The 25,349-nt window shown below is 31.7% G+C and overlaps 5 protein-coding genes across 8 annotated transcripts; 3 read left to right on the top strand and 2 right to left on the bottom strand.

Moving 5' to 3' along the window:
* The first annotated feature begins 104 nt into the window (after positions 1–104).
* On the top strand, positions 105–4,428 carry LOC103570746 (uncharacterized). The gene is made up of 6 exons (XM_014439513.2): positions 105–209; positions 365–639; positions 1,394–1,639; positions 2,440–2,838; positions 3,323–3,562; positions 4,187–4,428. Exons 1-6 carry the CDS (start codon positions 134–136, stop codon positions 4,340–4,342), a joined length of 1,392 nt encoding a protein of 463 aa, XP_014294999.1. The 5' UTR covers positions 105–133; the 3' UTR covers positions 4,343–4,428.
* Positions 4,429–4,547: 119 nt separating this feature from the next.
* On the top strand, positions 4,548–8,557 carry LOC103570735 (TBC domain-containing protein kinase-like protein). The gene is made up of 5 exons (XM_008548577.3): positions 4,548–6,415; positions 6,809–7,068; positions 7,473–7,600; positions 7,663–7,831; positions 8,361–8,557. Exons 1-5 carry the CDS (start codon positions 4,633–4,635, stop codon positions 8,481–8,483), a joined length of 2,463 nt encoding a protein of 820 aa, XP_008546799.1. The 5' UTR covers positions 4,548–4,632; the 3' UTR covers positions 8,484–8,557.
* Positions 8,558–8,945: 388 nt separating this feature from the next.
* LOC103571638 (protein broad-minded) lies at positions 8,946–14,125 on the top strand. Its single transcript, XM_014439476.2, has 7 exons — positions 8,946–11,409; positions 11,700–11,887; positions 11,948–12,466; positions 12,532–12,842; positions 13,300–13,477; positions 13,535–13,750; positions 14,003–14,125. Exons 1-7 carry the CDS (start codon positions 9,435–9,437, stop codon positions 14,123–14,125), a joined length of 3,510 nt encoding a protein of 1,169 aa, XP_014294962.1. The 5' UTR covers positions 8,946–9,434.
* LOC103570727 (apoptosis-inducing factor 1, mitochondrial) lies at positions 14,015–18,780 on the bottom strand. Its single transcript, XM_008548565.3, has 5 exons — positions 18,562–18,780; positions 16,314–17,660; positions 15,162–15,472; positions 14,205–14,516; positions 14,015–14,108 (listed from the first exon to the last, which is right to left on the bottom strand). Exons 1-4 carry the CDS (start codon positions 18,650–18,652, stop codon positions 14,445–14,447), a joined length of 1,821 nt encoding a protein of 606 aa, XP_008546787.1. The 5' UTR covers positions 18,653–18,780; the 3' UTR covers positions 14,015–14,108; positions 14,205–14,444.
* A 696-nt stretch (positions 18,781–19,476) lies between these two features.
* LOC103570705 (nucleosome assembly protein 1-like 1) lies at positions 19,477–25,136 on the bottom strand. 4 transcript variants are annotated; one of them, XM_008548544.3, is made up of 8 exons: positions 25,017–25,136; positions 23,617–23,776; positions 22,125–22,405; positions 21,894–22,047; positions 21,178–21,463; positions 20,976–21,095; positions 20,000–20,137; positions 19,477–19,852 (listed from the first exon to the last, which is right to left on the bottom strand). In XM_008548544.3, exons 2-8 carry the CDS (start codon positions 23,761–23,763, stop codon positions 19,848–19,850), a joined length of 1,131 nt encoding a protein of 376 aa, XP_008546766.1. In that variant the 5' UTR covers positions 23,764–23,776; positions 25,017–25,136; the 3' UTR covers positions 19,477–19,847. The 4 variants fall into 4 exon arrangements, with proteins under 4 accessions (XP_008546766.1, XP_008546758.1, XP_008546775.1 ...); XM_008548536.3 differs by lacking the exon at positions 19,477–19,852 and having other exon boundaries at positions 19,859–20,137; XM_008548553.3 differs by lacking the exon at positions 19,477–19,852 and having other exon boundaries at positions 19,859–20,137; positions 23,617–23,750.
* Positions 25,137–25,349: the final 213 nt, after the last annotated feature.

Genomic DNA, 25,349 nt, shown 5'->3' with positions numbered 1-25,349 from the left:
TTTTATTATAAAATTTAACAGCAATAGCCTCGAAGTGTTATTGACTTGTAAAAAAATTATTTAATTACTTTTCAAAGATAAAAATACATTAGTTCAAAAAAAAAATTTATCTTCAGTAGTCACCTGAGCTTTAATGAAACTAGTTCTTTTTATAATCATGATTAAATTAATGATCATTTTGTCTCTTTTAAATTTAGTTACTGCCGAAGGTAAGTGTTTAAAAAAAAAAAATTCAAATTTTTTTTCCAAAACGATTTGTCAGTTTGCTGGGAAATTGAAATAGGATTTAAACTTTGATGTCTTCTTTGAATTCCCGCAAAAATTTTTATAATTGATTAATATATTTCTTAAAAATTTATTCGAGGTACGGAAGTATTGAGCCGTTGGTCAGAAATTAAAAAAATCGCGGATCGATTCCCGACGGCGGCAATCGTCGTTGAATTCAGCGCAATCGATTATGTCGGCTGTATCGGAGTACCGATATCGGAAAGACACATTATATATTCAACGCTCTGTCATAAAATTGATATTAAAAAATCGGTGGTTATTGTAAATGATGCCGTTGACTGGGATATTGAAAATTCTTATCGATTTGTTGAAAGCTCGCGGTTCTTCGGAGCTCACATAGCACTTCTGACGGTAAATGATCAATAACTTTTAAACTAATCGACTTATCAAAAAATTTATAGATACCTTTTTTACAGAGAATTTAATTATCTATAAGTTCATTTCTATATATTTTTATCATATCTGTGATAGTTGAGCCATAATTTAATTTTGAAGTTAAAAGAAAAGGAATTTTTTACCGAGTCCGCGAAAATAGATGTTTTTTTTTATTTAAAATTAATATTCTGGCTAAACTTTTGAATTTACAGAAAAATTTATAGATACCTTTTTTATAGAGAATAAAATTTCCTACAAAAAGTGTAGAATACATTTTTATCATATCTGTGATAGTTGAGCCATAATTTAATTTTGAAGTTAAAAAAAAAGGAATTTTTTACCGAGTCCGCGAAAATAGATGTTTTTTTTTATTTAAAATTAATATTCTGGCTAAACTTTTGAATTTACAGAAAAATTTATGGATACCTTTTTTATAGAGAATAAAATTTCCTACAAAAAGTGTAAAATACATTTTTATCATATCTGTGATAGTTGAGCCATAATTTAATTTTGAAGTTAAAAAAAAAGGAATTTTTTCCCGAGTCCGCGAAAATAGATGTTTTTTTTTTATTTAAAATTAGTATTCTGGCTAAACTTTCGAATTTACAGAAAAATTTATAGATACTTTTTTTATAGAGAATTAAACTTCCTACAAAAAGTGTAGAATACATTTTTATCATATCTTCAATAGTCTAGAAGTAATTAGACATTAATCAACTTTTTTATCCAGCTGAAAAAAAAAATAAAAAGAAATATAACTTTCTATAAATTATCGCCATCTTTTTTGGAATCGAGTTATAACCTGATGTCATTTGGTCAACGTGCACGCTGTAGTTATGATTATTCAATCGATAGTCTGGAAGCTGATGAAAATTTATTGGAACAAAACGTAACTCGGTACATGGAATGTTCTGATATCAACTCCGATCCTAATTCAGTTAGAATTTGTCGGCCTAAATCTCTAGATATTGCGTCAGTAAGTCGAATTTAATACTAAAAAAAAATTATTACTTCTCATTTTTATTTAATTTAACCTATTAATGAATTAATCTATTAATCACATAATTAATCAACGTTAATGGAAAAATAAACTTGAGCATTGAATAGCTGGCGAAATTTCCAGTAAAATGAGTACCCACATCGATACATTACGACAAATTACTTATTAATGATTTTAATCATTAATTAATGATTAATGTCCATAAATTTTGAATCAAAAATTTTTTACAGAAAAGTGAGTAGCTTTCTTGTATCCTCATTAAAATTTCTAGTAAAACGAATACCCACAACGATACATTACGTCACATGACCCATTAATCATCTTAATGATTAATTAATGATTAATGCCCATTAATTATGAGCCAAAAATTTTTTTACAGAAAAATAAGCAAACTTCTTACATCCTCGATGAAATTTCCCATAAATTAGTGCTTACAACGTCATTTAAAAAATTTCTGTTAATGTCATTAATTAATTAAATGATTAATGGCCGGCTTCCAGCTTGCGATCGCCAGTTTTTTTAAAATATATCGATGTGGGTACTCATTTAACTCAGAATTTCCTCAGTAACAAATAGAAAATAATTATTTTTAATAAAAAAAATTTTTTGAAAAATTAATCATGATCATCATTAATACGTTTTTTTTTTTTTTTTTTAACGGAAATATAATGATGTGGGTATTCAAACTTCGTGAAATTAAGTCACGAGTCCAACGTTTACTTGAAAAATGCTGATATATTTTTTTGATAAATTTCATCAACTAATTTTTGACACAGGTTGAAAATGGATCACCAGTAATTGATAATAATTACACGATCTATGGATTTATTGAACAAGAATGTAAAATAATAAATAAATTTCATCAAATTGCTCCGTATTTTGAGGGCATTAAAGCGATAATTAATCGCGCCTTAAATCAGCGGCAATTAAAAATACAAAAATTAACTCAAAGATTTACAAAATCAGTTGTCATTATTACTGAAGATGATGATAATGGATGTGTAGGTGTACCGATATCGCAACAACACATAATTTACTCAAAACTATGCAACAATATTGACCCCGATGCGCAGGTCGGGTCAATTTTTGTCGCGAGCTCTAATTGGGACGCAAATAATTTATACCGGCCTGTAATAAAACGCCGAGAATTCGGTGGTCATTTTATTCTGTTAACGGTAAGTTTCAAATAATGGCTGCATACATTTTTTCAAAAATATAAAATGGCGGGAAAATTTAAAATTTGAATTTTTTTTTTAAATATTAACTTTGAAGGGCCGTTGCTAAGAAACTATTGAGTTTATGAAAAAAGTTGTAAGGACCTTTTTTGTAGAGAATTTAATGAGCTAGAAATTTGTATTCTTATAAATTTTCATTATTTTAAATATTTGAGCCGTAATTTAGAATTTAAGGAACAGAAAAAAAATTTCAAGATTTTTTTTATGATCAAAAATATTTTTCGAACTTTAAATTTAAATTCTGCGTAAACTATCAGAGATACGAAGAAAATGTACTGAAATAAATTTGTAGGAAATTAAATTTTCTATCAAAATGTTCTTATCAATTTTTGTGTAACTTTATCAGAAGCCGAGATAATGGGTAATATTAAAAAAAAAAGTCTTGTAAGTTAAATTAATAATTATTCAATTTTTTTTTTTTAAGCTTAAAAATATTATTGAAAAAGAAATACCCCTCTATCAATTACCATCAGTTCCATTACAGTCTGATGCTGAATTATTATCTTTTGGTTACACTGCATTTTGTTATAACGACGGCGAGTATTTTCGAGAAGGAAACGATCCATTTTTTCGCAAAACAGTTTATTATGATCCAAGTGGGATTTTAAGTCCTAGACAATATTTAAATAATCACTACTTATTTCAATTCAGTTATTATCTGAAGGTTTGTTGATTTTTATTATGATTATCATAAAAAAATATATCATTTATCATTCATTTCATTGAGGAGTTTTTCAAATAACAGATATCTCGGTTATTATTCAACATATATGTATATCTTCGGAGGTCATTGGAAAGGAAATTTAATTTCCTATAAATTTTGTCTAATGAAAAAATTATGTAGGACATATATTTTCAAAGATAAAGTCACTTAAAACAATAAGATGTTCATTAATATTTTCCAATTCTTTTAAACGGCTGTAAGTTTTGAACGGTTGGTTCTACAGAAATTTACAAAGAGACCGAAATTGTAGGAAATTAAATTTCCTTTCCAATGACCATATACAACATATACTTATCTTTCATATTTTTCAAGATATGCCCAATTAAAGTGACAACTCCAGTAAATTAATCGAATTTTTTGAAAACTATTTTTAAAATGGCTGTAACTTTTGAAATATTGATCCTACAGAAATTTACAATCAGACCGAAATTGTAGGAAATTAAATTTCCTATCCAATGACCGTATATAACATATATTTATCTCTTATATTTCATAAGATATCACCACTTAAAATCACACATAGTAAATTATCAACAAAAAATAATTAATTTAATTAAATTACAGATGAGCATGGGATCGCCAATTGTCAATAGTGATAACAACATAATCCTCGGATTTGCCGAATTTGAATGCAGCACTTTCGGTTCTTTCACATCCATATCAAATTACTCTCTTCAAATAGCCGAAGCTGTCTTACAAGATTTATTAATCCATCTATAATTTCTATTAAATAAATTAATAACTATCAAAACTTTACTTATTTACCCCCCCCTCCCCTTATTACCAAAAATATCATAAAAACCTCTAAATTCAAATTTCAAATCTCCCGCGTAAATTCAAAATTCAAATAATTCCCGCCAAATCTCCCAAGTTGCATTTTTACCCACCAGCGCCGTCGCTAATGGGATTTCCCTCTTTACCAGCCTCCCCGAACCCCAGATCGTCATTTGTTATTATCCGTTTTCCATAACCTGGTTGTCAAAACAAATAAAAAAGTGAGTGAGTTAAAAATGTGCCCCGCGATATTAGACAACGAGGAGCGTAGTCTCGGAGGTATGACTTTTTTCGCTCAAAGTCACCCAACAGAACTCTGTGGTAGCAATGGACTGCCTGTAACCCCAAATTCCATAACAATTTACGGTAAATCACAATTTTTAAAGACAATTCGTCACCAAAATTTGTCATCGTACCTCGATATAGTCCGTGGTAAACACGAAAGGACGATCGTCGTCGCAGAGTACACAGGGGCGCCATTGTCTGGTCACATAACCAACGAAAACTTAACCTGGGCTACTATTAAATACATCGCCTACCAATGCCTGTCCGCGCTGAGCCACATCCACGACCTGGGACTGACCCACCGACACCTGAGTCCCGAAAATATTCTCATTACCAAAAATCATGACATAAAACTTTACAACTACGGGCTCTACTTCATGACCGATTACGGCCGGAATGTGAGTTTCCCTATCGGGTACCCCAAGTACACGGCGCCCGAGGTCTTTCTCCATGACCAGACGGTGGTCAGTAGTCCCAAAGTAGACAGTTGGTCCATCGGCATGATCATAGCTGAGCTACTGCTCAAAAAACCCTTGTGGCCTAACCTAAAACTGGCCCAGTGTCTATGGAAACTTCTGAGTCTCCTTCAGTCCGAAAACGGAATTTTCGAACGACTGGCCCGCGAGTGTGAGTCCCATGACATCTACAAATCTATACCCCAAGATCTGCGAGAATTTGTAGAGGCCGCCTTGGAGGTTAACCCTTCGAAACGTTTGGGCGCCAAGGAACTTTTGAATCTCCCGCTTTTTAAAGACTTGAGGTCAGGGGACGCTGCAGATGATGATGAGTTCATAGACGTGGTCACACGGAAAATGGACGACTATTACTATCTATGGCAACTCGCTGGTGGCGACATGACAGTGGAACTAAAAAAACAGGGACTTATTAGATCACGACCGCCCATTTTGTCGATACCGAATTTGATAATTTTGTTGGGTCAGATGTTTGGTCGCCGGGACACCGCGGGTCTGCTGGACCTACGGGTGGTCAAAGTGCCCCTGGACACTCTGAAACAGCGACTCTACCACGTGCCCTACATTGCAAATTGCCCGAAATTGATGACCGAAGCTGACCTTAAGCTGCAAGACGAGCTGACCAGTTCGACTTCTAAGCTACCACTGATCATCCGCGAGAGGGACACCGAGTATCAATTTTATAGGTTAGTTTTGTATGAGAGACTTCTGCAGGGATATCCTGTAACACGGACGGCCATTTTGAGAGAAGCTCATAAGGACATTCCGCCACCGGTCAGGGGTCAGGTTTGGGCAGCTTTGCTGGGAGTTGTTGGGGACATTCAGAAGAGGTATGAAAAAATCGACAAGGAAACCCCGACGCACACTGACAGGCAGATTGAGGTCGACATTCCTAGATGTCACCAGTACAGTGAGCTGCTGTCCTCTGGTGCGGGTCACGAGAGACTACAGAGACTACTTAAGGCCTGGGTTAGGAATAATCCGCAGTACGTCTATTGGCAGGGACTCGACTCACTCACGGCGCCATTTTTATATTTGAATTTTAACAACGAGGCGAGGGCGTTTGCGTGCCTGGAGGCTTTTGTGCCCAAGTACTTGCATCAGTTCTTTCTCAAGGACAACAGTAAGGTCATACAAGAATACCTGGGGAAGTTTTCGCAGATCATTGGGTTCCATGATCCGAAACTGGCAAATCATTTAAAGGGAATCAATTTTGTGCCGGAATTATTCGCAATTCCTTGGTTTCTTACTATGTTTTCACGTAAGTTATTTTTTTTTATTTAAAAATTTCAAATTTTTAAATTTCCCGCGCTAGTGATTTTTTTGTAAAAAATAGAAAAATCATTTTTTAACTAAAAATTTATTTTGAAAAAAATTCTATGGTCTCAAGTGATAAAAAATTTGAAATTTTTCGCTGCAGTAATTTTTTTTTTAAATTAAAAATTTGAATTTTCTGCAGTTGGCGCCATTTTGATTTCTTAGGCCGCCATCTTGTTGTGAATGAAAAGGTCTATGAAATTAGAACTTTTTCTGATTTTTTATGACTGTAGTGTTCAGTAAATGAAAAAAATGAATTTTCAAAAAAATTTTTCCAAAAATCGACTAATAGAAATTTTGAAAAAAATTTTTTTTTTGAAATTTTTTTTTTTTTCAGATGTGTTTCCATTGCATAAAATTCTTCACTTATGGGACAAATTACTACTAGGAGACTCATCATTTCCTTTGATGGTCGGCCTGGCAATTTTGAAGCAACTGAGAGATTCATTACTGACTTCTGGTTTCAACGAATGCATTTTACTATTCTCAGATTTACCGGAAATAGATATCGAACTATGTGTCAAAGATTCGATGGATATGTACAACAACACACCCACAAGTATTACTTACCGGAAATATCAGTATGACCAATCAAAGGTAAGAAATAATAAAATTCCATGGACAAAAAATCCCAAAACATTAAAACTCAAATTCTGACTAAACTATCAGAGATACGACAAAAAGTAAAGAATACAAATTTGTAGGAAATCGAATTCTCTATAAAAAAGGTCCTTATCATTTTTTTCATATCTTGAATATTTTCTAAGAAATTCAACTTTGAAAGAGACTGTGATATAATTATTGATCATAGGATGACATTTATTATTTTCTGTACTTGAAATTCAAATTCTGGCTAAAGTATTGGAGATACGGAAAAAATGCACTGAAACAAATTTGTAGAGAATTAAATTTCCTATAAAAAAGTATTTAATGACTTTTTTATTGAGGCAGAAGTTTGGCGGTAAAATGAACATGAATTAAAAAAAAATTTTTTTATGCAGGCAAATAATTGGAAAGAACCAGAAAATGGAACTGAAAATATGCCGAGAATCAGTATCGATGATTTTATGTATTACTATGACAATAAACGAGACAAATTAATAGTAGTTGATATCAGAAATAATATACAGTAAGTTTGGAAGTTTTTTTTTTTTTGGAATCTTAATTTTTTACGGAATTTTTTTTTTTTAGATATGAGCGAGGAGCAGTAAAAGGAAGTATTAATATACCGTTTACGAGTGTACAGTTATCACATACGAATATAGAGACACTAGGAAGCCAAGCAAAAATATTAATTGATCATGAAAATGATAATCGGGTTGTAGTTATTATTGGTCCGCATGATCAGAACAATGCTTTGGTAAGTTTCAGTACTTGCTACGTATAGAGGAGGTGGAGACGAGTAGTTTGAGTACCCACATCGATATATTTGGGTCTGAGTGTGAACCGGCGAATTTTAAATAATTAACTCGCGGGTAAAATTACTCACCAAACAATTTTTCAAAATATAGTCGTGTGGGTACTCATTCTACAGGAAATTTTGTGCTGTCTCTAAATATCATATCCATTTTTTTTCAAAATTTTTTTTCTTCAATTTTCAAAATTTTTATTTTTTTATTTTGATAAAAATTACACAAACTATGTCAGTGAATAGAGGATGCGATGCCGAGTAGTTTGAGTACCCACATCAATATATTTGAACCAGAAGTACCAAAAGTATATTATATATAATTAAATATATATAAGAAATCAATGATTTATGACTTTATCAAAATATAGTCATGTGGGTACTCATTTAACTTGGAATTTTATCAGTAATTCAGATAGCACACTCACATATTTTTAAAAAAATTTTTACTCAACTTATAACAGTAATTTATATTTTTCAGTTTGCTGAATTTTTGATAAAATGTAACATAGAAGGAGTATGCTCTCTACAGGACGGTATTTATGCCCTCAGATCAAAGTGTCCAAATATTCTGGTATCAATACGTGACCAAATATTTGTATAAATTAATTATATGTACCCATATATATTTATATATTTTTTATATAAAATATTTTAATTGTAAATTTAAAAAATATAAATAATTTTTCTTTTTATTATCGATATCATGCGTGGTATTAAAGCCTTGATCGCTATTTTATTTTAACCTCTGGTTTATTCCATTAGAATTTTAAATTTTTTATATAATTATCATTTTTTTATAATAATTCATACATAAGTGATAACTCATAACCTGATATAATTTACTCATAAAAACGACATCAATATTAGAGGCAATTAATTTATTAAATTTGAATTTTACTTTTTTTAAAAATGTTAAAAAAATTTTTAAATATTTTTTTTTTTTATTATTAATATTACTACCGCTAATCATAGTAGGTTCTATTTTTTTTCCAACTAGAATTAATATAATTAAAAATTTCACAAGGAATCCAAAAATCACAACAAATTAAAAAAAAAAATAATTTTTATTTTTATTTTCTTGTCAAATTACATGAGCGCCCAACAGCTTACATATATCGACTCCTCACACAATTACGAGTCACTAGAGTACCCACATCACATACTTTTCTTGATTATTAATTTTCATAAAAATTAATCAGCAGATTAATTAACTAATTATCACTTGATTAAAAAGTATCGATGTGGGTACTCATTCCACCGGAAATTTTACCAACAACTCAAATATTAACTCCTTTTCATATTATTAATATATCCTTTAGGAATACAATATGATCATCGGGTCACCGTTGATTCAAAACGACCAGATAATTATACGTCAACAAAATAAAAAAAATAAGTTCATAAAATTCTTAATTCTCTAATAAAAAATATATATATATATATATATATATACAACACAGGTGTTACGAATACCTTAATATATTCCCGTATCCTAGCAACCGTGAGCACAACACAACACAAAAACATCAATACCCTCAGTAACACGTGAGTGATGTCAGAGTTGACACCGTCGGTTAAAAAATGGCTTCAAAAAACTCTAAAAGACGATTTTGCATCAGAAATAACCTCAAAATTACATCGAGAAATCGATATCGAGAATATCGTTAGCGACCTAACCTCTACCAAAGACCTAAAGAAAATTTTAGAAGTCACTAAAGTCAAATTACAATCAGAGTCAGTTGATCCTGATGAAGTACCGCGAAGTCCGTTGTCCTTCAGCGAGCTCAGCGACACCTGGAGTCCATTCAAACCTCAAACGGACATATCACTACTCCTAGACAACCTTTCATCCTCAAAACCAAACCACGTGCGTCTAGGAGGTTACGAATCGCTATTGGAATGCGACTTCACGAACTTCAATGATGAAGTTTTCAAGTCGCTGCTTTCGGCTCTTCAGCAAGGACTCGCTGACCCAAGTCGCCCCGTGTTCGAGTCAAGTTTAAAAGTTCACGCGAAGTTGCTGCTCACTTCACGCGCGCATGAAGTTTACACAAATTTACTCGCCAGCTACGAGACCGAGTACTTCGGAAAAAAATTAAATGAGTCGTTGCCGAATTTGAACATTGGCGTGAACTTCAAATTATTTTTACACGAAAAATTATTTCGCGTTTTGTATCTTATTGTGAAGTACCAAAAAGAAGTACTGAAGTCTATGCGGACACCGGATCGTACTTCAGAGGAAATGATCGAACAATTTTTGATATTTCTGAGCTCGCAGAATTCAAATAATTCTGTGACTAAGACACTTTCGACCCTGAACTTCATTTCGGTACTTGACCCCAGCGCCACCTGGTCGCGAAAATGGATGCACAGTTTTGCGACCCGTAAAATTTTCGTAAACGCACTGGCCAAGTCGCCAAATTTACTAGAAATTATTTTAAAATTAGTCGCCGCGGGTTTTGAAAATCCGCCATCTTTGATTACGTTTTCGACGCAGACGATTTTCATTTCCGGGGAAACTATAGAGACGCTGACGTACTTCCATGGGGTGAATTTACTGGGCCAGTTGTGCGGTACTTCAAATGGGAGACAAGTGATCGCTGAAGTTGGGACCGAGATGGAGACACCTTCGGCCCCGGACTTCTGTAAGCGATTGATTGGATGTTTGAATCAGTGCGCGCTGTCGTCGACGGCCTCTAGAGTCGTCTATAGTGAACTGAGACGGGCTTTGAAGTCTTTGTTGCAGCCGACATTTCCGGTAGACAATTGGCTGTTCCATGCTGCACTGAATCCGTTGATTAAGGGCCGAGGCGCTGGATCGGGCGCCAGAATCTGGGGTCACACGGTCGACATCTTGATGTTCATGACGGATTTACAAGATGGCCGCGCGTTTTTACTGGAGGGGAGAGCGACAAGTTCGGGAGGGAAGGAATTGCCGCCTGTGGAGATGGTGATCAGCCACTGCGCAGATCTTCTGAGGCAGCCTTTCGCAGTAATGGATGTGGGGTTAGTCGTTGATATTTTTAAATTCCTGGAAAAATTCTACGACACGGAGGAAGTGGGGGAAGGAATTAAAAGTTTACTGGGGGCGCTGGAATTTTTTTACAATAAAATTGATAAGTTTTCTATTGGGTACGAAAACTGGACCCAGCAGTTGGACGCGGGGGCTAAAAATTTGATGATCAAGCTCGCGGTTAATCCTCTGGGGCTGGAAATGCTGACAGATTTCCCGACGGTTTTGGAGGAACTGGTTCGAGGGGCTATTAATCCATTGAAGCATTCTTGGGACTCGTGTGAAACTGTTTGTTTTATCAGTGCCGCGGGGTTCTTTCATCAGGCGAGAGGAATCATGAGGCAGCTGGTGCCGCAGACTTTTTCGATGCTGCTGGAAGATATTTGTGGGAATTTGGAGGAGAAGGAGAAGTTTTTCGAGCCCTGGGATCAAGACAATGTGAAGAAGTTTGTTCATATTGTCGCGCTACTGGGTTTGAATACTGAATGTGAGTATTTGGGATGTATCGAGGTGTTCTAAGGAATTTGGGGTAAAATGGTCAAGGTCACGAGATTCGGGAGGAAATTTGCTGAAGTTTGAGTACCCACATCGATATATTTGGTGAGGTGGTCTGAAGTACGAAATGAAGGTTACGAAGTTCGGTATGAAGTACGATGGAAATTATTTTTTTGTAGTATAGGTTTGTGGGTACTCATTCTACGGGGAATTTTGAGGGTTTTTAAAGAATCGTACTTGTGGGGGGCTAAAAATATTTTTTGATATTTTTTTATGAATAATTTATTAGAATGAGATTTTAAATTTTAGGTTATAGTATTTTTGCACTGGATTCTGGAGATTACAATGAAGAAGAGTATCCACGAAGTTTTTGTGAACTGATCACGCACTCGATGATCGAGGGATCGATTTATCATGAGTTAGGTCTTTTGGTACTGGAAGCAATGATCTGGAATCTGGATACTTTGATCCATTTGATGCATACTTACGATCTTCAGGTAATTATAATTGCAAAACTTCTCGTATAAAAAAAAATTTAATTATAAATTTCTGTCTAGACAAAACTTCTTGAACTTCAAAAAAATTGTCGGATTGAAGTTGCAAATTACGAAGAAAAATTAGAAGATTGTGAGTTTGGAGAAGATACAAATTATTTAGAAAATGAAGTACGTGAAGTTCATGAAGTACGCGAAGTACGTGAAGTTTATGACGGATATGAAATTTATAGAATTGAAAAGGAAGTACCTGAAGTTGACGACACAAGTGAAGTACCTGAAGTACGTGAAGTACATGAAGTTTACGCAGTAGATCAAAGTGCTTATTTAAGACACAGGATTCTATGGAATTCATATTTTATAAAACATAAACTTAACTGGGCAGTAACAGACCCAGAGAGGATTAAAATTTTCGATTCATTTCCGCCTGAAGTTGATGAAGATTTTTCACGCAACCGGCGAAGTTCCGAGTCTGAATCAGAGCTGAACGAACTTCTCAGCGAGTGCAAGCCGGGATTCCGCGATGTTTCTTGGGCATCGCAGATTAAAAAGGCACACAAAAATTCACCTAATCCTTTGAAGGTATGAAATTTTTTTAAAATTGAAGTTCGTGAAGTTCATGAAGTTTATGGTTAATTACGTTCTAGCATGCGACGGTAATAAATCTGTTGGAAGAAATGGAACAGGCAATACCGACCGTCGAATGGGTTGACGTTTTCAAATGGGACGAAAAGTCCGCGTACTTCTGGCTCCCGGAGGAAGAGATCGGGTTCGATTTAGCGATCAGGTTCGCTGAGGATCACTGCGAGCTAGAAGATCCGCTCAAAGCCAAAGAAAATCTGAAGGAAATTTTTGGAAAAGTGCATGGATTCATTCAGTATGAGAAGGACGGAAAATTTAGAGGTTTTGACTGGTTCCTGAGCACTGTTTTCATTATTTGTGACGGCAACGTCGAAAAGTAAGTTTTTAAAAAATTTTAGACTTAATTCGCAAAAACGATTCTCGTGAACTTCAGGCGTTTTTCCTCAGGGTTCAATGGTAGGAAAAAATGACTTCCGGAATTGAATTCAGGAGCGAATTTCCTGAAATTTGAGTACCCACAACCTAATATTCAAATCTCAAATTTTTAATCGATCGATTAATCGATTAATAAGTACTTTTTCCAAATATATCGATGTGGGTACTCATTTTACGCGGAATGACGTCAATTACTCGAATATAAAGTCAATTTTGCAAAAAAAAATTTTTCAAAATTAAAAAATTAAAAAATTTGAAATTCGAGTCTCAGATTGAAAACTTATCTTACACTTTCAAAAGATTTATACCAATTAATTACAATAAAATTGTAATTTTATCTTTTAAATAAAGTTTCGCAAATTCATCATCGACTCATTTATTAATTAATTTAATTACAGGTGTAAAGGATTTATAAAACAGTTGGTACGTTTTCCGTCGGCAATTTACATGTGGAGGACACTGGGTCTAGTATTCGATGCAAATAACGAGCAAGAAAATGCCACACAATTTCTCATCGCTCGACATATTGAAGCAGTTGTTAATCAAGAGTTACCTAGGATTAATTATTGCCTCAAAGTAATTGACAGTAAAATATATCTGAGTGTTCAAGAGTAATGAGATAATTTATTTCAGAAAGAATTCGGGATAAAATGGTGGATTGTCTCCGACAGACTGCTGACGCAAATTTTCTGGGGCATTTTGGAATGGGACGAGATACTCAATTTTATAAGCATTTGTTTGATGAACCAACCAGATTATATTATTTATTATTGTGTGTCTTTACTGCAACACTGCGAGCCAATAATTATTAATGATATGATTGAAAAAAAATCTTGGCCCGAGTGTTTGGTAAGTTTTTTTATTTATTTTGTTAAATTGCGGGTAAACTATTGCAGATACGACAAAAATGGACTGAGATAATTTTGTAGGAAATTAAATTCTCTACAAAAAATGTCCTTATAAATTTTTTGATAAGTTTGATAGTTTAGCCAGAAATGATATTTAAACTTACCCATTATTTAAATAACTCATTTTACCGCCATTTTTTAAATTTAACCGAACGTCAATTTTAAAAAATTAATTAATTATAATTATTTACAGAATCTAAGCGAATATAAATGCCATAATTATCTTGGATTCATGGATCGTTTGGCTAAGAGACATCGAAACAAAATTCTTCCAGCGTTAACTCAACGGATACTAAATTCTGAAGAAATAAATTAAAAAATTAATTAAGTAATTAAAAATTTTTAAATAATAAATAAATTAAGAAAAAAAATTTTTAATAAAAAAAAATTCTTACCACGAAATTAACAAAATTTTTTTTTAAACCCTCAGTCAATCGAATAAATTTAATTAATTACTAATTTTTCTTTTTTATTTAAGTGCAAATTTTTACGACTCTACGCATATCGAACATGATTAAGTAATTATATAAATACATATATATTTTTTAAAAATTATTTTATGTACAAACTTCCGCTCATTCACTTTCATACCTGAGTTAATTATAAAAATTATTATAATAAACAAAAAATTATAATTAATCTTCGTGAATTGTAAATAACTTAGCTATCTCATTTATTTCATCTAATTTTGTTCCTCTTGATAATACCTGTGAAATAAAATTTAAAAATTATTATTCATTTGTAAAACTCACAGACGTTAAATTGGCTAAAATCTGCTCACAAAATTTTTTAAAGAAATTTTCAGATACATTTTTGAAAAGCTGACGAAATTTCACGTAAAATGAGTACCCACAACCTTATGTTATAATAAAGTCATAATTAATTCATTTAATTACTAATTAATTTTCAAAAAATTAATTATTTTTGACTGCAAGCTTCTTTTTTTCGAATATCAGTGTGGGTAGTCATTGTACTCGTAATTACATCAGCTATAACACAAAATTGTCATTTTCAAAAAAAAAAATTCAAAAATAAATTTTTTTTTCAAAATTCCAAAACTTGATTTTTTGATTAAAATATATTGATGTGGGTACTCAAATTTCATTAAATTTCCTAACGAATCTAGTAGTAAAATCAAAAATTTCAAAAAATCTTAATTATACTACAGTTGCTATTTTTACTTCCGGTTTATTTTTGTAACCGAAACATATCGATGTGGGTACTCAAACTATAGGAAATTTCCTACTCTACTCAACTACGCTACAGATAATTAATAAAAAATTACTAGAGAAATTATTCAACTCGATTTAACATTTGCAATTTTTTTTAAATAATAAGAAAAATAAAATTACCTGTCTTGCGATAGACATGCGGTTGAAAATATTCCATAATACGATTCCAACGACTTTGTCTTCTCTTAAGTAAAAAATAACTCCTCTTCCGTAATCATCTCCTGATTTATCATTATCAGAAATATTATTATCAATACTATCTTGAGTTTGTGATACTGATTGAGGAACTGTAGTACTTTCATCGTTAGATACTCCATCTTTTGCAAATATTCCTACGGTGGGTAACAATGAGTCAATTATACCAACGGCTTCGTAACCAACTTCCGGTCCTAGGTCACTCCAGAACATCGATTGATGCAAATATGGTTTACCTGCATTTAATTAAATAATTTAAAATATACATTTTACTTTAAACTAAGTTTCTGTCGAAAGTTACAAATTTACGGCAAAATTAAAAGAGACCTTTTTTGTAGGGAATTCAATTCTCTACAAAAAAGATCCTTATCAATTTTTCAATAAATCTAATATTTTCGGAGTTATTGCAAATTTTAAGAAATAATTTAATTTTAACAGGTCTATTTCACCCCATAAGTCCCATTTACCCATTCAAGGCCCACTGTGAGGCCCTAAGACCTATTTCATACTAAAAATGATTTCTTAAATCTCTTGGACCCTATACTAGCTTATAGAAATTCAAACGGACCCATTTCACTCTATAAGGCCCATTAAAGTTTTTCGCCCCTTATAATGTATAAGGCCCATTTTTCACCTACAATATTTATCCCATCCCTGTCCTTGGCCGACTCGAAATACAAAATAAAAAATTCAAGCTGGCCCATTTTACCTACATAAGGCCCCAAGCTCAACGTGACTCATAAGGCCCCTTTTTTACTAAAAAATTTATTCAGAATCTCTTGGACCCTTAACTAAAGTATAAAAATCAAAACTGACTCATTTTACTCCACAAGGCCCATTGACGTTTTTGGACCCCTAAAAATTTATAGGGCCCATTTTCATTCACAATTTCTATTCCCACGCCGCCCTTGACTGACTCGAAATACAAATTGACCCATTTCAATTCCATAAGGCCCAAATTTACATGAGCCCCATAAGGCCCATTTACGCCAAACAATCTTTCTTACCCCTCTCGACTAAATTAAAAAATATAACTGACCCATTTTTCACCATAAGGCCCATTTCCCTCCAACTTACCAGCACCAGTCATATTTTCCCCCGCCAACCTCCCAGAGACGACCGCATGGTCATGATGCTCGACCCTCCTCCTCCCGAGCCTCACATCATGGAAACTAGCGGCATCTCCAGCGACCCAGAGATCCTTCCTCGCCTCCAGCTCCGCATTAACCAAAAAACCTCCCGTGTCCTCATGAACCTCCAGCCCACTGGTAGCCGCCAACTCCGTATTGGCCTCAGCGCCCACGGCCACCACGACCGCATCAGCATTGATAGCCCTCCCACTACTCAGCTTCAGCTTCAATTTCCCCTTTTCCGTCTCATAGCCCTTGACCTCCTCCCTAGCCACCGAGATGACCCCCTCCTTCTCCGACTTCCTCGTCGTCCATTCGCTCAAATACTCAGGAAGTATCCCCGCCATAATAAACTTCTCCTTATAAATCTGATAGACGTTTTTCTGCAGCTCCGACAGATGGCGCGCCAACGAGCAGGCCAACTCAGAGCCCAAGAATCCTCCCCCAATGATGACGATGTCCTTGACCGCGGGGTCCTTCACCCGTTTCGCGAGTTTCATGAAGTCTTCCTTGGTCCTGAAGGCCATCACTTTGTCTCGTACTTCATTCGGTATATCTTTGAATACTTCCAATTGCTTGGGCGTCGATCCAGTGGCTATCAGACACTTGTCGTAACTTATTTCCGTTTCGTCTTCCAAGATGGCGACTTTGTTGTAGACATCAATGGCCGCGACTTTCCAGCCACTTGCGACTGCGAGTCCTCCCTTGTCCGAGTTCATTAAATCTTCCACTGACTGGAAAAACTCTTTCGGCTCATAGTAGAGACTTCGTTCCGTTCCGTTCCATTGTTTGAATGACAAATCCGCGGGAACTTGATTCTTGTCGTACCATAATTCTTTGGACAATGGCGGGCGCATGTAAGGAAAATCTTCTTCTTCACTGATAATTAGAACTTTTGCTGTGGGGTCTTGGGATTTTATGTAACGGAACGCTGAGAATGAAGCGGTGCCGCCACCTATTAGCAGGTATGGAACTTTTTGGGGAAGGGAGGAAGATAAGGCGGGAGATTTCAAACGCGGTTTTGAGTCTTTGGGGGCAGTGGGGGCTGGAGGCTCCTCGGAGCGGGAACGATTATAAAAAGCGTAGGCCAGGCTGGTTATTACTAGAGACGCTGCGATCTGCTTCCACCATTTTGTGATTGGGTTCTCGTGGTTTCCAGATGGAGGAATTTTCCCGCAGATTTCTTCGCACTCGGGGGGGAGCTTGCTCCCGGGTGTTTTTACTGGACATTCTGCCGGGGGACTTGAAGATTTTGGAACTTTTTTTATGTATGTTCGTACCGTTGGTGGGTATCCTAGAATTTTTGTTTTGGTTATTTTTTAAATCTGCTGCTGGTGAAAAGTTGGGTTTGTTGGTGAATGAAGGGTTGTAAGATAAATTGAGTTGGATTTTTGAAAAGTTGACGCGATTCCGCGTAAAATGAGTACCAACATCGATATGTTAAGATCAAGTTCTCAAAATTTGGTTTTGGGGATTTATAATTTTATTTTTTTGAATTTTGGGAGGTTAAAAGAAGATTAGTGAAAAATGGAGCTGATTTTCGAGCACCTAGTGGATTTTCAATTGAAATGAGTAGTCACACGATTATTTTGTGAAAAAGCGGTAATTTGAATTTTTCCAAAATCAAAATTTTGAATTTTGAATGGATTTTTTAAACATGTATGTGTGAGTACTCATTTTATTCGGGAGTTTAAGTCGAATTAGAAAATATGAATAATTTTGAAAAAAAATTTCCAAAATCAAAAATTTGTAAATTTGAAAAATTTTCGAATTTGTAGCATAGTGATGTGGGTACTCAAACTTCATGAAATGTCATAAAGAATTATTCTGTGATGTTCAAATTTCAAAATTCAAATTATTAGAAAAAAAACAAAAAATTTTTGAGTCATAAATTTTGAATTTAAAAATATATCATGTGGGTACTCAAACTTCATGAAATTTCATCCCATACTCAGGAATGAAATTTAATTATAATTTAAAATTAATTACAAAGAATAATAACAATCGATCACGAACTGCGTTTTCGATAACTGCTCCAAGAAATAAATTCCAAAGTAAAAATATTCTAGGGAATTATTCTAATTAAAAATTTTTGAGGTAACGACTTTATTGAGGAAACAATAAAAATTATTTATTACTCAGTTATTGTTATGACTGTGTATGAAGCAGAGGTTAGAATTAAAAATTAAACTCACCGACAATTACACTAGTGCTTTGAATACAATTTAAATTACTATTTCTTGTAGCGCGTAATAGTTGTCCAACTATTTTACTGCAGCTCAACATTTTAAATCTTCAAATTGATACTATTGTTAGTCATAAGTTAAATATTTAATTAACAAACAAAATTTATTTTATAAAAATCACGTTCTTTATTTCTTTGTTCTTTTTTATTTACTCCAACTCCACAACATGACGCGCTCTCTACAATAAAAATTTAAAATGGCCGTCTCCAAGCTACTGCGCATGCGCAGTGGCCCAGAATGCATGCGCGGGCGATAAGAATTTCGGCGCCAAAATTCAAACTGCGAAAATGAATCGACACTTTTTCTCAATGTCTTTAAAATTAATTTCCGTCTAAAATTACAAAGTTACGAAAAAAGTTATTCTGACCTTTTTTGTAGAGAATTTAATTTCCTATAAAATTGTCCTAGTGCATTTTTGTTGTAACTATGATAGTTTACAAGAAATTTGAATTTATAATTTTGAAAAATTTAATTTTCGTCTTTATTAAAACATTTTTATACTTTTTTTTGTTAAAAATCAAAATTCCTGCTAAACTGTCAAAGATACGACAAAAATTCACATAAACAAATTTATAGAGAATTTAATTCTCTGTAAAAAAGGTCCTTATAAATTTTCTGAGAAACCCAATATTTTAATCAGAATTTTAATTTAAAGTAAAAAATAATTTTTAATTTTTAATGAAATAAATTTTTTCAAACTTAAATTTAAAATTACCGCCAAAATATCAAAGATACAAAAAAATTTATTAAAATAAAAGTTGTAGCTCTTAAAATTCAGAACAAAAAAGTTCCTCTTTACTTTCACTCTATCTCCAATATTACACCCGTTATCGCTCTTAAAAGATAAAATAAAAAAAATATTAATTACAAAATTGAATTTTTTTATTCGATACATCGTAAACGAACAATAATTATAATTGAAATAAATCAGAAACCAGTTTCTTTTATTACATCATATAAAATAACATTTTTTTTCTATGTACTATTAATTAAATATGTATGGAATTTTTTTTTCTTTCAATAAAAAAATAAAAAATACTAAAAAATTTAAACGGCAAGTCTAATTGTTTCTATTATTATTAATATTATTATTATTATTATTATTCTTATTATCAATATTAATTTTTTTTATAAAATAGCTGCTCCCAAAATTTCACCAGAGACAAATAACTCACAAATTTTTAAAAACTGGAGCCCAAATGAATTTATATTTTATTGTTTTTAGAACTCAATGTTCACTCTAGAGACAAAATTAAAAAAAAAAAAAAAGATGAATTAATTTTTTAAAATTGTAATTAAAAAGAAATTTATATAAATTTTTATGGCAAAAAGATAATAATTAATGACGATTACTGCTGCTTGCACTCAGCAGTTTTTTGATCCGCACCTGTTCTGTTATTTTTATCATTTGGAAATTCATTGTCATCGTCATCGTCTTCTTCATCATCATCATCATCTTCGTTTTCATCATCGTCGTCATCTTCGTCTTCTTCGTAATCATCACCTTCGTCTTCTAAACCTTCACCTGAAAAATAAATTTTGTTTCCCGCTTATTTTATAAAAATTTTAATTTTTAAATCTTTAAATTTGATTGCTGTCTCAACTATTCAAGATATGGAAATTTTCATGAAGACCTTTTTTGTAGAGAATTTAATTCTCTACAAAAAAGATTCATATGAATTTTTTGATAAATTTAATAGTTAGCCCGCAATTATAAAATTAAAGTTGAAAAATTGAAAGCTGTGAAACTAGACAAGAAATTTGAATTCAAAATTTAAACTAATGAGTGGAATGTCAATTGGGTTGAATTTTGAAAAAGCTGGCGCGATTCCGCGTAAAATGAGTACCAACATCGATATATTTGGATCAAGTTCTCAAAATTTCGGTAAGGGGTCGATTAATTACTTATTTTTTATTTTTTTAAAATAATCATTTTTTTGCAGAAAAACGATTCTGATAATTGAGTAGCCAGCTAAATTTCCCGTAAAATGAGTAGTCACATGACTATATTTTGAAAAAGTAATGATTTAAGTATTTTCAAAAATTAAAATTTTGAATTTTAAATAATTTTTCAAAATATATCGATGTGGGTACTCAAACTTCTTGAAATATTATTACGAATTTACTCGAACGGTCAAAACTTAAAAAAAAAAATTTTTGGAAAAATAAACTCCAAATTTCTCAGTCCAAAATTTGTACAGCAGCTTCAAAATTCAATTACTGCCTTAAATATTCAAGATACGATAATTTTCATAAGCACCATTTTTGTAGACAATTAAATTCTCCACAAAAAAGATCTCTATGACTTTTTTCATAAACCGAATGGTTTGGCGGAAAAATAAAAAATAAACCCAAAAAATTACCTGTGTAGTACAAGACAGCACGTGGGACGATACGTTCTCTTATATAGTGACCAATTTCAAAGTCACTGGTCAATAAAGCTTTCATATCTTCATCGATGTCAACTTCAGCATCATCTGGTACTAAAACAATTAAATAATTAATTAATTAATCAATTAATTAGTTTATAAAATTGAAAATAAATAAAATATTTAATAGACTTACCAACAGGTGGAGTAAAGAAATTAAAGAAGGAATCATTCTGAATAGTTTTAGTGACAGTACGCACATGACCACGTGATTTGTGTTTCTGATTTTTTTTAATTGTCTTGACTGTCACGTTCTTTCCCTTTTTCCAATCGATGGTGCAGCCCTTGCTCTTGTAAATTTCTGGCCCTTCAAAACTGAATGGATCATTTTTTTCGGGAACACATTTCATCAAATATTCTTTTGTAAGAACTGAATTTGAAAAGTATTCATTCGGCTCGAAGTGGAATTCCAAAATGAAACCCTGAAAAAATTAATTAATTAATTAGTTTATTTGCACTGATAATTTTTTTTTAAATTTCAAATTACAGCCAAATTTACACAGATACTATAAAAATGAATAGGGACATTTTTGTAGCTCGTTAAATTCTCTACAAAAAAGTTCCTTATAAATTTTTACGTAAATCAAATTATCAACTCCAAAATTTTGATTTAAAGTTAAAAAAAACTTTGATTAAAAATTTTTCATAATTAAAATTCAAATTCCCGCTAAAATATCAAAGACACAAAAAAAATGAATCAGACGAAATTTGTAGCCCTCAAAATTTCCTACAAAAAAGTTCCTTATGCCCTTTCCTTTAAACCCAACCGTTGCCCTCCATTTTAACTTTTTCTTCAACTCCAATTTCTAAACCAAATCCCAGGGCATAAATTAAAAAAAAAAAATTAATTACCATCGGATCAGACTCTAGGAAAATAACTTTGATGTCATAAAGATGTTTGAGAATAGGTTCATCATGTTCCTGGACCATTTCATCGAGCATTCCCACGTTTTTGAAGATTGTAAGCCAGAATTCTGGGATTCCCTTGACGTTATCCGTTTCCATTCTAAAAATAATTTTAAAAAATTAATTAACTAATTAATTTGTAAAATAAATAAAAAAAAAAAAAACATGAATACATACTCGTCCTTTTTATCTTTAACTTCTTCAATCTTGACCTTCTCCTTAACATCATTTGCGATATCATCTTCCTCATTATCAGTTTCCCAAACGGACTCTTCGTCAGTGGGCTCGTAAATACCAGATACGATATTGCTGCGTTTGTCGTGTAATTCAGCGCACATTTTATTGTACTTGCACTCAAGTAAATGAACTTCTTCATAAAATTTAGCCTCAATATTTACTTGCGCGAGTTGTAATTGTTTGAGAGCTTTCACGCGTCTTTTTACTGGAGCCGGCAAGTTCTAAAAAAATTTTAATTAAAATAAATTAATTAATAATTTATGTAAATTTTAACTGGACAAAGAATTTCATACAAAAAATTTCGAGGTACAAGTGAATTAAAATTTTTTATTTTTACGGTAATTTAAAACTTTTGTTTTTTTAGCGGTAAGTAAATTTTTAAAACGCAATAACTTTTTTAATTTTGAGTTTAGGTAATTTTTGTAAGAGACAAAAATTATAGAGAATTTAATTCTGTATAATTTTGATATCAGTGAAAATTTTTGTAGAAGTGATATTTTAGGAGATAAAGAAGCACTAACCATTTACAGTCACTGCATGACAAAAAAATTTATAAATTATTTAAATAAAATTGTTGATAATAAACTCTTATATATTTTATATATTTAAATTATCATTAAAGTTTAATAATAAAAATCTCGTGATTAATTCCCAACTTATTGATTTCGATAATTTTATAATCATGGGATTCGAAAAAAAAATCAACACGGTTTAATTTTTTTTATTAGTTGTCTGATATATTTTATTTATAAAATATATAAACTGCGATGAAGATAAAAAAAAGTTATTAAATTTGTAGGGTTTGCCTTTGGGCTGATGTCTTTTATTGAAACTCGAAAATTAACAATCTGATGTCTAAATATTTATTTATTTTTATCTCAGTAATTAAATAATTAAATATCAACATCTTTTACCGGTAAATTCATATTTATAAAACCTCAAGATATTCAACTGACGACTGCACAACAAAATCTTAAACTACGAAAAGGCAGAAATTTAACTCAAGACCTTTTCGCTGATACTAAATTTTATTTTTTTAAATTTTTATTATCACAGAGACGCGCCATCGACTTTATTTTTATTATTCTCTCTCAATAATATAGACAGTAACTATATATATATTGAGTGACATTAAGATTTAATTAAGCGGCAGAATAATTAAAATATCAGTTTATTTAAATAAAATAAATACGGTTGTATTTTTTTGCCGCGTAATTTAAATGTTATTTCGAATGATGGAGAAAAATGTATTTATCTGGATACTTGGGAATAAAAAAAGAGTTGGGCCATGAAAAGGCGGAAATTTAAATCAAGATCTTTACAGCGATACTGAATTTAATAACATCGACTAGTTCTATCATAGATATGGCGGGAAATTTTACTTATTCTCTTATTATGTAGGGGGTTTATAATTAATTAAATTATAACATACCTGTAGAACATTGCCAATTTGAAAACGATTTTGTAATGCAGCTAATAAATCTGGTCTGTTCATAATTATGTTACTGACTCGGATGTTGTCACTATCTTCAATAGACTCCATGTCGCTGTCCTCAGCAACTCTTTCTGAATCAGTCATTCCACTAATTTAACTATTTTTATTATTAGTTAAAAAAAAAAAAAAATTAAAAAAAAAATAAGTAAGTTAATAAATTAATTTTGTTGTTTTAATTATTAAATTTGTTTATTAGGATTGAAATTGTAGCTCAAGTATTGGAGATACGGTAAAAATTATAAGGACCATTTTTGTAGGAAATTTAATTCTCTACAAAAAAGGTCCATAGCAATTTTTGGTTAAATTCCATAGTCTAATTGGAATTTTAATTAAAAGTAATTCGTAATCAAATTTTTAGGAACTTGAATTAATTAATTAGACTTTAAATTTAAATACTGCCTTAATTATCAAAGATATCAAAAATATCATAAGGACCATTCTTGTAGGAAATTTAATTCTCTACAAAAAATGTCTCCTTCAATTTTATCAAATTTCCAATATTTACTCTGCAATTTTTAAATTTCTTTTGAAAAATTAAAAATTCAAGCGCGGTAGAAAAATTTAAATTTAAATTCAAATTAAAAACAAAATAATTACGCAGCAAAATTGAAATAATTATTAATAAATTAAATTTAAATTCAGATATTTAAAAAAAATTCAATTCTCAATGAAAAATTTCACTAATTACTTAATTACTCAAATAATAAAATTCTGTTTAAAAAAAAAAAAAAGAAAAAAAAACGGAATTTCTCCCCCTTAAAATAAATAAATCAATTACCCGACCCTAAAATAAATAAACTAATTAAAAAAAAAACTTTCAACTTTCTAACCTCAAAATCGCTAAATTTAAAATTTTCCAACGCGTAATTAATAAAATTTTTAAATTCAAACTCCGTTTGCACAAAAAAAATAAAAAATTTATGTAATTAAATAAATTAATTACCATTCAATTACGATCCCATTAATAATTACTATTCAATTCATTTGAATTTGCGAATTTACAAAACCGACACCGCCATTATGTGACATAAAAATTTTTTTTTTTTTAATTATTTTATTTTACTTAAAAATTTCCCCTCGACAAAAAAACTTAATATTTATAATTACTAATTAATAATTAATGTAATTTAATCAAACGATTCATTTATTTAATTAATAAAATTTAATTTAATTTGAATAAAAATTAGCACGCACATGGACTCTTTGTGTGATTTTATTTTCCATTCAAATAAATTAATTATCAAATTTACGGGCAATTATTTTAATTAGTAATGACTAATTAATAATTATTAGTTGATTAATAAATTATTTAAATAATAAATTAATTTTAAACCCACCGGAAAACGGACTAAAGAACGTGGTACCAAAATTGTAGTTGTGTGGTCCTGAGCTGAGGTCCAGTTGGAAATCAGATGTAGCTTCTGAAGAGGTTTGCGTGAGAGTGAGAGTAATTTTGCGCACTGACTGTACAGTACTGAGTGCAGCGACACCAAAAATTTGTGGTTTTTTTTTAAAGCTTAGATTTATTTAAGTTCCCGCTATTTTATTTGTCTTTTGTTTTTTTCTTCTTTTTAAATTATTTTCAAATTTTCAAATGATTGGCGGGTAAATTATTAATTTTTTAATTACAAAGTAATTAAAAATTATTATTGTATTATTATTTAAGTAAT

The sequence above is a fragment of the Microplitis demolitor genome, chromosome 4, assembly GCF_026212275.2.
Source record: "Microplitis demolitor isolate Queensland-Clemson2020A chromosome 4, iyMicDemo2.1a, whole genome shotgun sequence".
In the NCBI taxonomy this organism is placed as follows: Eukaryota; Metazoa; Arthropoda; class Insecta; order Hymenoptera; family Braconidae; genus Microplitis; species Microplitis demolitor.
The sequence above is the reverse complement of the archived record's forward strand: the minus strand, read 5'-3'. Positions and strand labels throughout refer to the sequence as shown.

Excerpts from the sequence above, each read along its gene's own strand:
- LOC103570735 (XM_008548577.3), top strand. The coding sequence starts at position 4,633 with ATGTGCCCCGCGATATTAGACAACGAGGAGCGTAGTCTCGGAGGTATG. Across the intron at positions 7,069-7,472 it reads ATCAGTATGACCAATCAAAG|GCAAATAATTGGAAAGAACC; the intron begins GTAAGAAATAAT and ends TTTTTTATGCAG. Across the intron at positions 7,832-8,360 it reads ATGATCAGAACAATGCTTTG|TTTGCTGAATTTTTGATAAA; the intron begins GTAAGTTTCAGT and ends TATATTTTTCAG.
- LOC103570705 (XM_008548536.3), bottom strand. The coding sequence starts at position 23,763 with ATGACTGATTCAGAAAGAGTTGCTGAGGACAGCGACATGGAGTCTATT. Across the intron at positions 22,406-23,616 it reads AAATTGGCAATGTTCTACAG|AACTTGCCGGCTCCAGTAAA; the intron begins GTATGTTATAAT and ends AAATTTTTTTAG. Across the intron at positions 22,048-22,124 it reads GTTAAAGATAAAAAGGACGA|AATGGAAACGGATAACGTCA; the intron begins GTATGTATTCAT and ends AATTATTTTTAG.
- LOC103570727 (XM_008548565.3), bottom strand. The coding sequence starts at position 18,652 with ATGTTGAGCTGCAGTAAAATAGTTGGACAACTATTACGCGCTACAAGA. Across the intron at positions 17,661-18,561 it reads AAGCACTAGTGTAATTGTCG|GATACCCACCAACGGTACGA; the intron begins GTGAGTTTAATT and ends CAAAAATTCTAG. Across the intron at positions 14,517-15,161 it reads GCATGTCTATCGCAAGACAG|GTATTATCAAGAGGAACAAA; the intron begins GTAATTTTATTT and ends TTTATTTCACAG.
- LOC103570746 (XM_014439513.2), top strand. The coding sequence starts at position 134 with ATGAAACTAGTTCTTTTTATAATCATGATTAAATTAATGATCATTTTG. Across the intron at positions 640-1,393 it reads CTCACATAGCACTTCTGACG|CTGAAAAAAAAAATAAAAAG; the intron begins GTAAATGATCAA and ends TTTTTTATCCAG. Across the intron at positions 1,640-2,439 it reads AATCTCTAGATATTGCGTCA|GTTGAAAATGGATCACCAGT; the intron begins GTAAGTCGAATT and ends TTTTTGACACAG.
- LOC103571638 (XM_014439476.2), top strand. The coding sequence starts at position 9,435 with ATGTCAGAGTTGACACCGTCGGTTAAAAAATGGCTTCAAAAAACTCTA. Across the intron at positions 11,410-11,699 it reads TTTGGGATGTATCGAGGTGT|GTTATAGTATTTTTGCACTG; the intron begins TCTAAGGAATTT and ends TTTAAATTTTAG. Across the intron at positions 13,751-14,002 it reads AATCTTGGCCCGAGTGTTTG|AATCTAAGCGAATATAAATG; the intron begins GTAAGTTTTTTT and ends AATTATTTACAG.